We start from the raw sequence: 14,040 nt of genomic DNA on the forward strand, positions 1-14,040 counted from the left end.
CTGGCAGAGTATATGGACAAATAAAACTTCTACAGGCTGAGTGTTGAATAATTTATTTCAATTATTTATAACGTTCTTATAAGGTATGTTTGTTTAATAAGTATAATTGTTTTCTATGATTTTCTTTATTCCTATATAATAAATGGCTCCATGACTCACAGGCTCACAGCAAGCCTTTATTATACCACAGTTCTATGGATTGGCTGTATGGTCACATGGGTCTGAAGTGGCAAGTTGGGCTAAGGCCCCTCCATATCATTTATTTCTGCATGAAGTGTCACCTTCCAAGGCCTCCAAAAGCAAGAAGCAGGTGATAGACCTTAAAGTTTAGAACTCAGACCACAAGAGTTATTCTTGCCTGTGTACCCTCCCACCTCCTTTATCACCCTCTATTGCTAATATCATAAAGTAAGTCCTAGATCTTTCCTTCCTCAACATTTTCTTGGTCAGAAGTATAGGCTTAGCCCAGATGAAAGGCAGATGGACACAATTCAATTCTTGGTGGGAGGAGTGACCAGCAGCTGGAGTAAGGAGCAGTATTGACTGGGACATCTGTAGATATCAGCCATTACATTGATTTAAAAAAAAATTAGAATAAAAGCTTTAGCGAGTCATTAATGGTATATGTTAGCTTTTGTGTCACAGAGACAAAATACCCAGCATCCACAATTTATTATTTTGAATTTTTTATTTTGAATTATTATTAGTTTTATTATTTATTATAAATTATTTATTTTGAATAATTGAATAGATTGGATAATTGAATAAATATTTGATATCTATTTATGTATTTGTTTATTTGATGTCTCCATTGGGTTCAGCCCACAGTTAAGTGACTCCAAAGCCAAAGCAGCAGGATAGAAGGACATGGCAGATGACAGCTGCTCACCTCATGGAAGCCAGGAAGCAGAGAGCAAATGGAGACCCGGGGAGGGAGCTATACCCCCCCGAGGTACCCACCTCCTAACAGCACTTGGAGCTGTGAACTCATCCTAGATCAATGTTCCCTTCGGTACAATGCCCCCATAATCCAATCACCTTTCAAAGCCCACCCCCACAGGATACTTTACTGGGACACTGATCTAGATCTAAACTATAATACTAATCCTAAGTCTGATTTGTGATTCATTCATATGGAGGCACTTTGTGCTGGGCACTGTTTCTCATGTTGGGAATGCAGGGTATAGAGTTGAACAAGAGAAAGGAGGGTCACATCTTCTCAGAATTTACATTCTTAAATTCTCACATTGCAAAGGAACAAGGTAAATATATACTAAAAGGTGATATAGGTGGATGGGAGACCACCTTAAGAGTGATCAAAGAGGGCCAGGGATATAGCTTAGTGGCATAAGTGCCTGGCTGGCAAACACAAGGTCCTGAGTTCAGTCCCAGTATAGGGGTGGGAGGAGGTCACAGAAAGCTTCTGTGAGGTGATACCTGAGAATCTTCAGGAAAGGAACTAGGAATTGTGAATTTCCAGGGCCTCAGGCAGGAAGATTACAAATTTTGAGTTCTGCCTGCATAACTTTGCATGGCCCTGTCTCAAAACTTAAAAAAGTTTTAGAAGGATTAGGATATAACTTGGTGCTAGAGCACCCAGTACCACACACAAGCACACACGCCACACACACTATAGGGCTTGGAGTGCTCATCTGAAAGCACAGCACACAGGCGAGTGCATTTGGAGACTCACTATTGAGAACAATTGGGTCAGGACACAAGGATAGTTAGAGGTTAGAAGCCTTCAAGGCCATAGTAAGGGCTTTGGATTTAATCCTGGATAATGGGGAGCAATAAAGTTTAAAATAGAATATGTATTGATTTCCTTGTTCAAGAGATCACTTTCCATTTAAAAAATGGATTTCAGGGGTCAAGGTCACTAAATAAGCTATGATAGGTGCTAGAGGTTAAGCTAGGGAGATCAGCTGTAATTATGTGGAGTTAGTGGATGAGAAATACATTTAGAAGGGATTGCTAATAAGTGCTGGCATTAATGATAGTAAGTACTATTTACTGAGTTCTTACTGTATGTCAGACACTAATATGTGCTTCAGCAACAACTTTTAACTTAAACTGCCTAACACAGTCGAGGCTGTATTATCTTTGCTTTAAATGCAGGTTAGAGATGTTATTTTCTTAGTCCAGAACTGAAGCAGAACTTGATTCAAATTCATCCATTTGAACCATGAAACCAGTAGTCTTAAATTATATATCAAATATATTTGTATACTTTTTAAAATAATATTTGAGGCTGGGGAAACAGCTCAGCAGTCTAAGCACCTTCCTAGAAAACACAAGGACCCGAGCTGGATCCTTAGTACTATGTGCCCTGCCAGCCCCAAAACTGGGCATGGTGGCACATGCCTGTAATCCCAGAGCTGGGGAGGCTGAGACAATAGGATCACCACGATTCTGAACTTTGTAGCGACACTACCAGATAGATAGATAGATAGATAGATAGATAGATAGATAGATAGATAGATAGATAGATACCTTAAAATGATTTTAAAGGCAGGACTGGTTGCTGTAGGGATAACTGAGGGTCATAAATAGCCATGCTTGCGCTACAAAGGTGATCAAAGAGTCTAGAGTCTTGAACCCACCTGAAAGTTGGCTAAGTATGCCTGCTTTTTTGGTGATTCTTTATACTATTAAAAGTGTTTATGTGATTTCCATATTCAAGTTTTTTTCTATAGAGTTCCAGTAATTATTTTGTGGTTAATGTCAACATTTGGCTGAAATGTTAAATGTATCTAATGACTACTAGAAATGGATTATTGATTTTTTTTTCTGCATTGGGTGATAATGGAAACAGAATGTCTATGATGTAAAAGTATAATGGAAGACTAGCCCTTCAAAACATTAACTTCTGGTTGCTTCCCCCTCCTTCAGACTGTGCAAAATGAATAGACACAAGTCATACAGACTAAATGAAGAAAACCAAGATGACAAATGCTCAGCCGTTAGCTAAAAAAAAAAAAAAAAAAAAAAAAAAAAAAAAAAACTTGAATGAAAACATTCAAGTACACTCTGACAGAGCTTTTGCTATCAGCGATTAGACAAAGCTTGATTTCACTGGGAAAGAGAGAGGTGGGTGTCTAGACAGCATATGGGAGAGGAAACAAAGCCTACAGCAGAGTCTATACTGTTTTTACCAGTCAAGAGGCAAAGCACTGGCTAGAAGCTGAGGCATACCTAGCTGACCATCTTGGCATTGGCAAGTGGGTTCTGCCATTTACCAATCCACCGTTGGTCCAGTTTGACATGATCTTGCCCATGTCCCGAGAATCTCTTAGTATTTCTCCGACCAACCATCCCTTGGGGATAAGCCCTCACTGAGCAGTCCAGGACACTAATTTTGTCCACTTTACAAAGTAGAGGGTAGGGAATTTGGAATTATGGGAGAAGGCTTGGAAACTTGGTGGGGTGATCTTGGGGGCACAAAGGAATCGGTGATTTGGAATCAGTATGACACCATCTACTGAACCAGGATGGCAGAAGAGCGTATTACTTTGCAATGTTAGTAAGTGTTCTGCACTGGCAGAGAACGTTAGAGCAGGAAGGGAATTTAAAGGAGTCCAGGTCCTGCTGTTCCACATAACCGAGAGACCCAGGGGGAAGCAGATAAGCCTAAAAGGAAACCTTATTTTGCTTAGTCAAAACCATAAGAGTAATTTTTTCTTTCACTTTTTGTAACACTTTAGTTTCTAAGACATTTTAAAAAGTCATTCTTAATTCAATCCCCTGTATCAATAAATAATAAAAAATAGTCATTCTGTTTTTTAAAAAGTCTCATAAACACAATTTTTATTATGCAATTTGTAAACAAGACAATCTGTTATCGGTTTTGTTTTGTTTTGTTTTGTTTTTTGTTTGCAGAACTGGGGATTGAACTCGGGCCCTTACACTTGCCAGGCAAGCACTTATTCTACTGAGCTATCTCCCCGGCCCAAACAAGACAATCTGAACAGAAATAATTTATCAGTGTATCCAAGCATTACCTTTGGAAGCAACATATTGCCAGTTCTTTTAGTTTTGAAAGTCAGTACTACATTTATTCTTTGTATTCTTTGAAAAATCTTATAACAGTTCTATCTTTGTGCACTAAATACTGTGCTAAACAAATAGGTACATTGGGGGTTGTAAACCACGAGACCCTGTGTTGTTGGCAGGTTAAGTTCTTACAAGAGCTGCAGGGGCCCAACAAAGTGAGACAAGGCTACCATAGAGGGCAGTTGGATGCGTCTAAGAGGCAGAGCAATGCTGGTCTTTTGTTTGTTTTTTATGTATTTAGTACAGGGTCTGTAGGGTCAGATTGGACTCATAGTGATCCTCCTATTTTCAGCCTCCCAAGCACTGGGATTACAGGTGCACACCACCACACCCAGTCTAAATGCAGGTTTCTGCCTTAACCACCAACCATCCCCTCAGCACAGGGCTTTCAGGAGCTAACAGTGTGTGTATATATGTACAATTTTTATACAAAGTCTCATATTTGTCACAGGGCTGTTTCTACCCAGTTCATATGTAAAGCTACATAAATATCAAAATCTAAGAAATATCTTGGAAAATAGTAAACACCAGTATAAAATTTATGAGTAAAACTTACAAAATAACTTCTTTAAATATGTATTGCCAAACCAACTTATGATAAGAATCTGCCAAGTCTCCTTAACAAACTCTGTAACTGTAGTTAAACTACACAACACAGGCAACCCTGGTTCAAGAGCTTTTTCTTTGGAAATGAATTTCTTTCTAAGTTTTCATCAAATCACAATGGATTTGACAGTCCAGTTGCCAGGTTCTAAGAAGTCCAAAGCCAATAGCTTATAGTGATACTAAAGTTGAATTATTCATTATGTTAAATTAGTTAACGAATTGGGTGTCCTGGTACACACCTCCAATCCCAGCACTCAGGAGGCTGATGCAGGAGGATCACTGTAGGTTGGAGGCCAGCCTAGGGGACAAAGGAAGTTCATGGCCAGCCTACATAGTGAAACCCTATCTCAAAAAAAAAAAAAAAAAAAGTTAATGACTATGAGACATGGTGAGGATGTTTCTTAAAAAAAGAATCATAACCACTCGTAGACAATTTCTTTTCCACAGAGCTGCTATGGGAAGGCTCAGATGAGCCTACAGCTCTCTGAAGCAGAGCAGCAGGACACATTCAGTGTTGTCTAAGTCCACACCGACTTCCCGTGACACATAAGGACTTGCCTTTCTGTGCAGCTGTGCTTGTGTTCGGCTTATTCTTCCAAGGATGCTTCTGTCACTATGTGGAAAGGAGGGCGTTGTGTCCCTCCACTGAGCACTGCGCAGTTGGTGCTCCCACCAACCTCTTTCTTTCCTGTTTCAGGTCTTCGCACTGCCCGCTATTGTAACACCAGCAAAACTCAGAGGATCAGATTTCCCACATGTGTTTTCCTTGGTCTCCTGTTCCCTTTATAGTATTTGTTTTGGGGTCTTTAGAAACTTTTCTTTCTGGAGAAACATTAGTTTTTAGCACCAGTTTATGTATGTCAGAAAGAACTTAGACAGTGGTTTGTTGTTTTGTTTTGTTTTGTTTTTCTTTTTCTTTAGCAGGTAAAAAACTTTCAAATCCTTAGGTGTTGATGGAGCATTCAAGTAAAGTAAAATCTTTAAATCTTTCAAATAAAATCTCCTGTTTCTTCAGAAGCTAGATATTTAATAAACCAAAAAAAGTTTCTTTTAATTATGGTGTTCTCATTAACATTTTATTCTTGTTAACATTTTACATATTGTTTCTGTTCAACCAATGTCAGAACTTCATGAAAAAGTTGCATGGTTGGCTGTGTAATAGGGTAACACAAAGGAAGTTTCTTTTCCAAGGCTTGCATGTGAATAAAATACCTGCAAATCATGAAAAGAAACAAAATACTTTAAAAACAGAAATTTTCACATGGGTCACATCAGTCAGCCACAAGACACAGTCAGCGTTTCCTCCCGCATTCCTCCATTTGTGACCTAGAAAATCTGTGATCCTCATGCCTTTCAGCTCACTGAAACACTTTAGCAAAGGAAGTGAGCTTCATTAATAATGTATCAGTCATCAAAGCATTAAGGAAGCCAGGATAGCCTTGGCCACTGCCCCGGGCTCTAGCCTTCTGGTTTCTCAGGCGCTGCACAGCGGGGAATCGGAAGTGTCAAGCCAGGGTGACCACCAGGGCCAAGTCAAGAGGAAAGGGGAAGGTTCACCTCCAGGAAAAGAAAGCACAGGAAGGGCTGGGGAAGAGACAAAAGTGAGGTAGCCTTCAGGGGCTCCTTGGATGGCTTAAAAGAATGGTTCTAAACCCTAGGTTCACATTTACAATCACCTGGAAAGCTGTTTTAGCATTACCACCCCTAGAGGAAGGGAGTAAAGGTGAGGGGAAGGAGGACGTAAGAGACAGTTACAGAGAGTGGGAATTTAAAATGTTATGTGTATGTATAAAGACACACTGAAACTCACTTTCTTGTAAAATTAATAGGCATTAATAAAAATGTACATTTAAGAAAAATCACCCGCCCCCCCCCCAAAAAAAAAGAGGAAGAAAAGTCACTCCCCAGCCCCCACCCCAGATAAACTGAAGTAGAATTTTTACATGAGAACCAGATCTGGCTACCAGAAATGTTAACAGTTACTCGGGTGACTTCAATGCAAAATGAATTGAAAAATCACTAGTTTATGACCAGGGTCACATACCTAGATACACACAAATAATGTAAATTAGAGCAGTACAATAAGAAAAAACAAGAGAGAAGGAGATGGTAGCTAGACAGGCACTTATGCCACTGAGCTATCTTCCCCAGCCAAGGAGATGGTAGCGAACCAACAGCACATGGCCTTGCTGTGAGCTCCAGCTACCTGCTGCCATCTAAGACTGGCACCCTTTTTGTGGTTGCCCTAATTTTCACATTTTAAAATTGGGTTGTGTCATACATGCTACAACACGGGTGGACCCTGAACACATTGTATTAGGTTTTTGTTTTTTTTTTTTTTTAAAGCCAAACACAAAGATCACATATTGGATAACTCCATTTAGAAGAAATGGTCAGAACAGGCGAATTCACCAAGACAGAGAGTGGATCACTGGTTCCCAGAGGCTGGGAGAAGAAAGAATAAGCGTGATGGCTTAATGGGTCCTGGGCTTCTTTCAGGATGATGAAAATATCCTGCAATTCAGTAGGAGTGGTTGCTAAACACTGTGAAACGTGAAGAGTCACAGAATTATACACTGCAAAATGGTGGATTTCATGCTATGTGGATTTTTCCTTAATAAAAGAGAAAAAGAAGTAAGGAGGCAGAAGTGTTAGGGAGGAGGCCTGAATTATTTGGACCAACTCGGAGCAAAACAAATGCCTTTTATGGCAGCCAGAATGTACCCTACTGTGTAATAACACACAGCAGAAAAAACGGTCTACAAACAGCACTGAATTTTTTAAACCAATCTAAGGCAGTAATGTATGTCGCCACATCCTTTTATGTCTGCATCCAAACTAGCAACAAAGCTACGCTGGCTGCACCCTTTCATCTGAACACAGACACAACCTGAGGTTTTTTTCCTTCCTTAATAGGTGTTAATGCAGGCTGTACAGCTGAGAGTGCTCGTCTTCGCCAGCCTATAAATAGAATGCACCCCTGAGGTGCAAGAGAGCAGGCTGGCTGATGAAACCAGGGCTGGCGCCTTCTTTTTTCTTACTGTTCTTTACTGAGCCTAACAGAAGGGTAAACGGAACAAACAACAAAAAAACCCTAATAACAGTGTTCATTAATCACTCCTTTATCTACTGATTTTTTTTCCCCCTGAGAGATTCAGTTGCATTCACAGTCTGTATTTTTATAATCTCCTTCGGTAGGGTTTGTTCATCCTAATTAGCCACAGCTGGTTGAAATCTCAACTGTTTCTGTGCAGTGTGGACTATAGGAAAGACAGTGAGTGAGGAGCAGTCCTTCAAGGAGAGTTGGGTATTTCAGGGGCCTGAGAATACACTTTGGAGGGCAACAGTTCTTAGCATTCCTTCCAAATCCTACCTTCCTTCTGGTAAAGTGAAATATTATTAAAAAGAGACAGAATTTTCCATTATCACCTAAGCTTCTGAATATTGGGCCATTTTGCAGATTTGTATGAAAACGAGAAACGCATCATGGTACTGCACACCAGCAGCAGAGTCTTCTCTTACCTGAATTCTTCACAGTAGTCATTCCTGATATGTGCAGCTAGAGTCTTGCTGTGCTGCAGGCAGCTCCTGAGGATGTAAAGCTGCTGGTACAACAGAACTGCTTGGCAGGGGCTGAGCAGCTGAAAGGGGGCTGAGAGCCCCTTCACCACTTGGTTCACAATACTGGCCACAAATGTAACCTAGACAAGGAAAATGCGATTGGACGTAAGCTGCATGTGTCCACAAGAGCCCCTGCATCAGCCAGAGCCTCGCCACCTTATAGCGATGCCACCATGCTACTTCCCATTGAAAGAGGGTGGGCCAGACTATATCAACTGGGGCCTAAGTCTTTAACTTTGTCAGTGCCTTGTAACCATGAAAAACAGTCAGAGGTACATGCCATGATCCTGACAGTTTCTTTGCTTGCAGAGATCTCTCTGATGGGTTGTGCCTGTGCTATTTAGAACTCAGGTATCATGGAAGGTTTCCAAGGTGGTCATGACCCCTTTGCCACCCTTCATCGAGACACATGCGTGGTCAACAGATGGCCTCATACTCAATTCAGTGCCTTGAGGAAACCAACTCTAGGGGTTTATAAAGGAACTTTCTTGTTTTTTAGAATCCCGGGACTCCAGATTTTCACCCATCAGTCATGATAGCACTAACAACCACACTGTAGAGTAAGTGGGCCTCCTGCACCTTGCTCATACAAGCTCTCATGGCTATGAGTGAAAATTCTGACACTTCTCAAAGTGGGCTTGACACTGGCTGGAGCCAGTGGAGCAAATAAACTGTCAGTGTTTAAAGAGCCAGGATCATGGGACTGTTCTTCGTAATAATGTAGTTGGCTCCTGTACTGCCTCGTGCACACTCTGGCCCCCACTACCTTTTCATGTCACAGGGATACAACAAAAGAATCTAAGTTCTCCAGAGCAATCAATATCACCCTGGACAAACAACTCAAAGTAAGAAACTATGAATGGTCCACAGGAGCATGTTTATACATAGAAAGAAAACACATTACCTTAGGTCAAGTCTTTTATTTGCATGGAAATTTAGTTTGGATTACTTCCTTTTGAAGAAACTGTTAAATACACGAATGAATGAATGAATGAATGAATGAATGAATGAATGAATGAATGAATAAAAATAAATGTGGAAGGTGAGAAAAGATTAAGGGGTAAGGCTTTACTAGAGTTAATTCAACAGCTAATTTACTGAGCATTTATTATGTGCCTAGCACAACAGATACATTTCCTATCCTCATGGTACTTTCAGGGTATTAAAGACATTGTATCAGTCCTGATAGACTAGTTATGCTGCAATAACAACCTATGAAACAAGTACTTTGCATAAAACAGCAAAGGTTTAGTACTAGTTCACCTCATATGCCCCTCGGAAGTTACCAGGCCCCTGTTAATTGTAGGGGTCATCAGCTGGTAGAGTAGTCACCATGCAGGGGAAAACACAGACATATGCACTGGTTCCTACAGCTTCTTCCCAGAAGTGAAAATGCTGCTTGGGCTCCAATCTCATTGGTCAAATAAAAAACAGAGACCCATCTAATTTCAATGAGGGAAGTGCAGGGCTGTCATACTCCTGGGAAGAAAAAGAGCCAGATACCATGCGGCCACTAGTGGCTACTACAGAGCAGACTGCATAGTAATACAAAGATAAACTGTGGCCATGACAAGCCTTATGAAGAAAGAAGAGGACATTCTGCTCTGTATGCTGTGCCCCTGTGAAGGGGGCATCCGACCTAGTGAAAGGACTCAGTATGTCCCGCTCTGCCTCCTACCCCGGGAAGGGGCACTGAGAGCTGAAGAATGAGTTGGTGGTGTTAGTAGGAACGGAAAGGAGGAAACAGCAGTCCAGACAGAGGGAGGTTGGATGGTTTCTCCCAAATATTAAGTGTTAGAGGCTTATTTCCCAATGTAAGAGAGTTAGAGTTGATGCGTAAAGGGCTGGCCAAATAGCTCAGTGGATTAAAGCACCTGCAAACAGGTGCAGGGGCTAGGGGTTCGATCCCCGGGCCTTCCGTCCTGGCCTGATCTAGTAGTGAGACCCTGAACACCCTGTAGACCCTTCCTTTAAAAAATTTAAAAAATAATAATAAAAAAAGAGTTGATGCCTAATAAGAAGTGAGTGGGTTATGAAGGCTGTGCCTCATGGATAGATTTATCCAAATGGGTTCCCACTGGAGTGGCTTGTGTATTGTAAGAGAGAGTTTGTCCCCCTATGCCACCTAAACTCTCTGAACCACTGTCCCACAGCCACAGGACAGTGCAGCAAGAAGGCCCTCACCAGATACAGCCCTTTAATCTTGGAATTCCCGACCTCCTGAATCATGAGCTAAATAGATATCTTTATAAATTGCCCGGTCTTTGCAACCAGCACTCTGTGACAGATTATCAAAATAGGCTGGCACAATCTGAGCTTGCTACAGCAAGGAAGTCTGGCACTCCTGCTCTGTAAGATGGGCTGTTACACAGACTTAATGTAAAAAGCTTAAAAATTACCCAGTCTGTGGTACTTTGTTGTAATAGCCCAAGACAGACTATTGGCAAAGATCCTGTGATATTCCTTTTTTTTTTTTTTGGCAGAATTGGTGATTGAACTCAGGTCCTTGCACTTGCCAAGCAAGTGCTTATTCTACTGAGCCATCTCCCCGGCCCCTGAGATCCTGTGATAGAGCAACCTGGGTGGGGGAAAAGGCATGCCTGCCTGGCCAGGCAAGAGGGGACCAGGACAGCACCAGGACATGCAGGCTTTGAAGGCCACAGTGAGGAGCTGAGTCTGTTCAAAGAGAAAAGCTGTTGAGGCTTTAAAGCAAGGAATAACAATAAGATTTTTATTTTAAATACCTTCCTCTGGCTGTAATATGATAGGAAAACAGAGACAGAACTTTGGGATGCCAGGCAGCATCAAGGAGAGGGATGGCACAGCATAGGGCAGGAGGTTCTTGCCCAGCCCAAGTGCACATGGGATCCTACATGTTCCGTCCTTACTCAGTTTTGAAGGTAAATATTTTTATCTTTTTTACTTAATTATAAACCCAATAATATTTTGATTTTTTCTTATAACAATCACATTTAAGATATCACTTTAATACCTTAAACATTCAAATTGCAATTGTAAAAACATTTTATTTTAATTAAGTAATAAAATTATCAAACTTATATCCTGTGTTTCTTTTACAAGCTTCACTATCTCATAAAGAAAATTTGTTAATTAAACGCAATAGGGACCAGGAATAGAGCTCAGTGGTACAAGCCTGTCCGGCAAGTGCAAGGTCCTCAGTTTGATTCCTGGTACCCAAACAAACAAAAAACACAACATCTGGTTAATTAGACTTGAACAGTGAATTTGTTTTACTAAGAAGTACTTACTATGGGAGGACATCTTTGTAAAAAGGACATCATCCAGCTAATAGCAAATGTTGACCCCAATCCAAGATTTCCCTAAAAGCACAAGGCGACAGACAAGTTATACTCATGACATTTAATCAGCGTGTAAAAATATATTCATACCCAAAAACATTTTTATCCTGATTAATCAAATCTTTAAAGTCAGTACTTATAAAATAAACTAAATGAATACTCAAGAGGAAAGATAGTATTTAAATCAACCACTTCTGGAGACCATCTCTTGTACATTCTTGGCATACTGTTAATCATAACATGTATATAAACACATAAGACATAATAAAAAACATGTACCTGCTGAAAGACAAGAAGTATCTCATATAAAAGTGCTGTCGCTTTATCTGTATATTCCAGGATAAGCTTCTGTAACTAGAATTTCCAAGAATAATCAATACAATATCATAGGCTGAGCCAGAAAGTACTGTTTCCCTTGGTTCCCTTTAGATACTTACAAAAGAATTTTTATTAACTTTATTTATTTACTTAACAAATATATATCAAACACTGTGATGAGTGTTGACTAGGCAATGGAGAACAACATAGACATGATCATTACCCTCATTGACTATAAAATCTGGTTGACAAACAGCTATCAGTCTAACAAATAAGGACCAGTGAGATAGCTCAACAGACTAAGTGCCTGCTAGCCCCACCCCCACCTCCAGGCACACTGAACTAGCCACCGAGACCAGGCGTGGTGGCGCACGCCTGTAATCCCAGTGCTGGAGAGGCTGAAAGCAGGAGGATCACTAGAGTCCAAGCTGTATAGTGAGATCCTGTACCAAATACATAAGTTAAAAAAAATCTAGCAAGTAAATAAGGCATAATTGTAAACAAAATCCAAGGCTATGGAAGAAAAGTATCCTATCTCCTCCCCCACCTACATGACTGCACTGACTCATTGCTGCACTGCCTGTACAAGTCTTGTTTGTAGCTACCTCTAATACTCCTTGACATGAAAGTGTACTGCCGACACTCCACGTAGACTGTCATGATGCTTCCACACACAGCTCTATCATTTGTCCCTCTCAGAGTTTATAAACTGGTGTTGTCGGAGATTGGATCTGCTTTGCTTATTGTTTAGACTCTTTACCTAGCACACTGTTTGCTCATAATAGATTGTAATAAATAATTAACTGGGTGAGTGAAAGGATTTTCTAAACTATAATTCCAATTGTATGTTTAAGAATAATCAGTTGTGTCCATTCCATTAAAAAGTGTCTGTTGACTTCATGCAAATAAATGAATAAGATAGTTTATCCTCTTTACTACCTGTGTTTTCTAGGCCACTTGATATTTCTAATGCTTTAATTCAACCTTAGGAAAAACTCTGAGTATTTGTACTACTCATATAAGTAGAGAGATGGTAAATTAAAGCCTACAAATTAATCTTAAAATTTCTTTTTTATGTATTTAGTACAGAGTCTACAAGGTCTCATTACATGGCTCATCCTCCTAGTGATCCTCCTATTTTCAGCCCCCCAAGTGCTGGGATGTGCCACCATGCCCAGTCTTAATCGTTTCTCAGCATGCCCCAGGGGTGGGGCCAGCATGGCACGCTGGGGATCAAATCCACACTTTAATCTGTTGAGCTATCTGGCCGGCCCGAATCCTAAAATTTCTAAGATGAGGCTCTTTTGTCCTTAATAATTACATGCATATTAATATTGCATGTAAAGATAATTAGGTTTATATAATTTATAAAGAACACTTTATTAACACATATACCTTAAAACAAATAAGATAGATATATTCATATTGACATAAAAACTAAGATTTTAATAACAAAATACCTAGTTTTGTCAGGGATTGATAGTCTACCTAGGTATCAATCACCTTGAACAAGCCAGGAAAAGTCATTATCCCAACCCTTAAGGAAGAGCCCCTTCTATATTCATGCCCACCTGCTCAATAGCTCACTTTCCCATTTGATCCCGATTTAATCAATTTTATCTGAGTCACTGTGCTTGCAATCTGATTGGTGGACCATAGTTTTGTCCCCTTTCATGCCCATCTTGTGAGTTTCCCTGTTTCCTGCCTTAGACTTGCCTCACCTCGTGGTTTTGATCTATAAAAATCCCTAAAAAAGGCAGGGTCTTTGGCAACCCACTCAAGTCCCCTTTGGTCCCTTTCTCAGACTAAAGCTTTTTCTCCCAATAAATATATTCTTCTCTGTAAAACAAAACAAAACAAAACAAAACAAAACAAAATCTAACCTTTTATTTAAGCATATTCCTGTATTCTATATCATCATAATCTACATAATCTACATGAAAGTGACCACTGTCCATATGCATTATATGCTATCTGCCTCCCAAATTTGCATCTTACCTTAGCATCAAAAGACATTTCAACTGAAGTTGAATCAGCCTCCAAATGGATATCAAACGTAGGGCATGATTTTGGAATCTGAGGTTTGCTAATTAAAATTACCAAGAGATCAAATAGTGTTCCC

At 40.2% G+C, this 14,040-nt stretch overlaps 1 protein-coding gene across 1 annotated transcript in view; it reads right to left on the reverse strand.

Annotated features, from left to right (window-relative positions):
- Window positions 1–5,744: 5,744 nt before the first annotated feature.
- CUNH12orf56 (chromosome unknown C12orf56 homolog) overlaps window positions 5,745–14,040 on the reverse strand; it is a 79,191-nt gene continuing 70,895 nt past the window's right edge. The window contains exons 9-13 of the mRNA XM_012514949.1: window positions 13,917–14,040; window positions 11,880–11,954; window positions 11,550–11,621; window positions 8,182–8,360; window positions 5,745–5,871 (exon numbers count right to left, since the gene is read on the reverse strand). Of these exons, the coding sequence (XP_012370403.1) occupies window positions 5,745–5,871; window positions 8,182–8,360; window positions 11,550–11,621; window positions 11,880–11,954; window positions 13,917–14,040 (577 nt within the window). The remainder of the gene's footprint in view (window positions 5,872–8,181; window positions 8,361–11,549; window positions 11,622–11,879; window positions 11,955–13,916) is intronic.

Source organism: Octodon degus, unplaced genomic scaffold, assembly GCF_000260255.1.
Source record: "Octodon degus isolate 3935 unplaced genomic scaffold, OctDeg1.0 scaffold00047, whole genome shotgun sequence".
Classification (NCBI taxonomy): Eukaryota; Metazoa; Chordata; class Mammalia; order Rodentia; family Octodontidae; genus Octodon; species Octodon degus.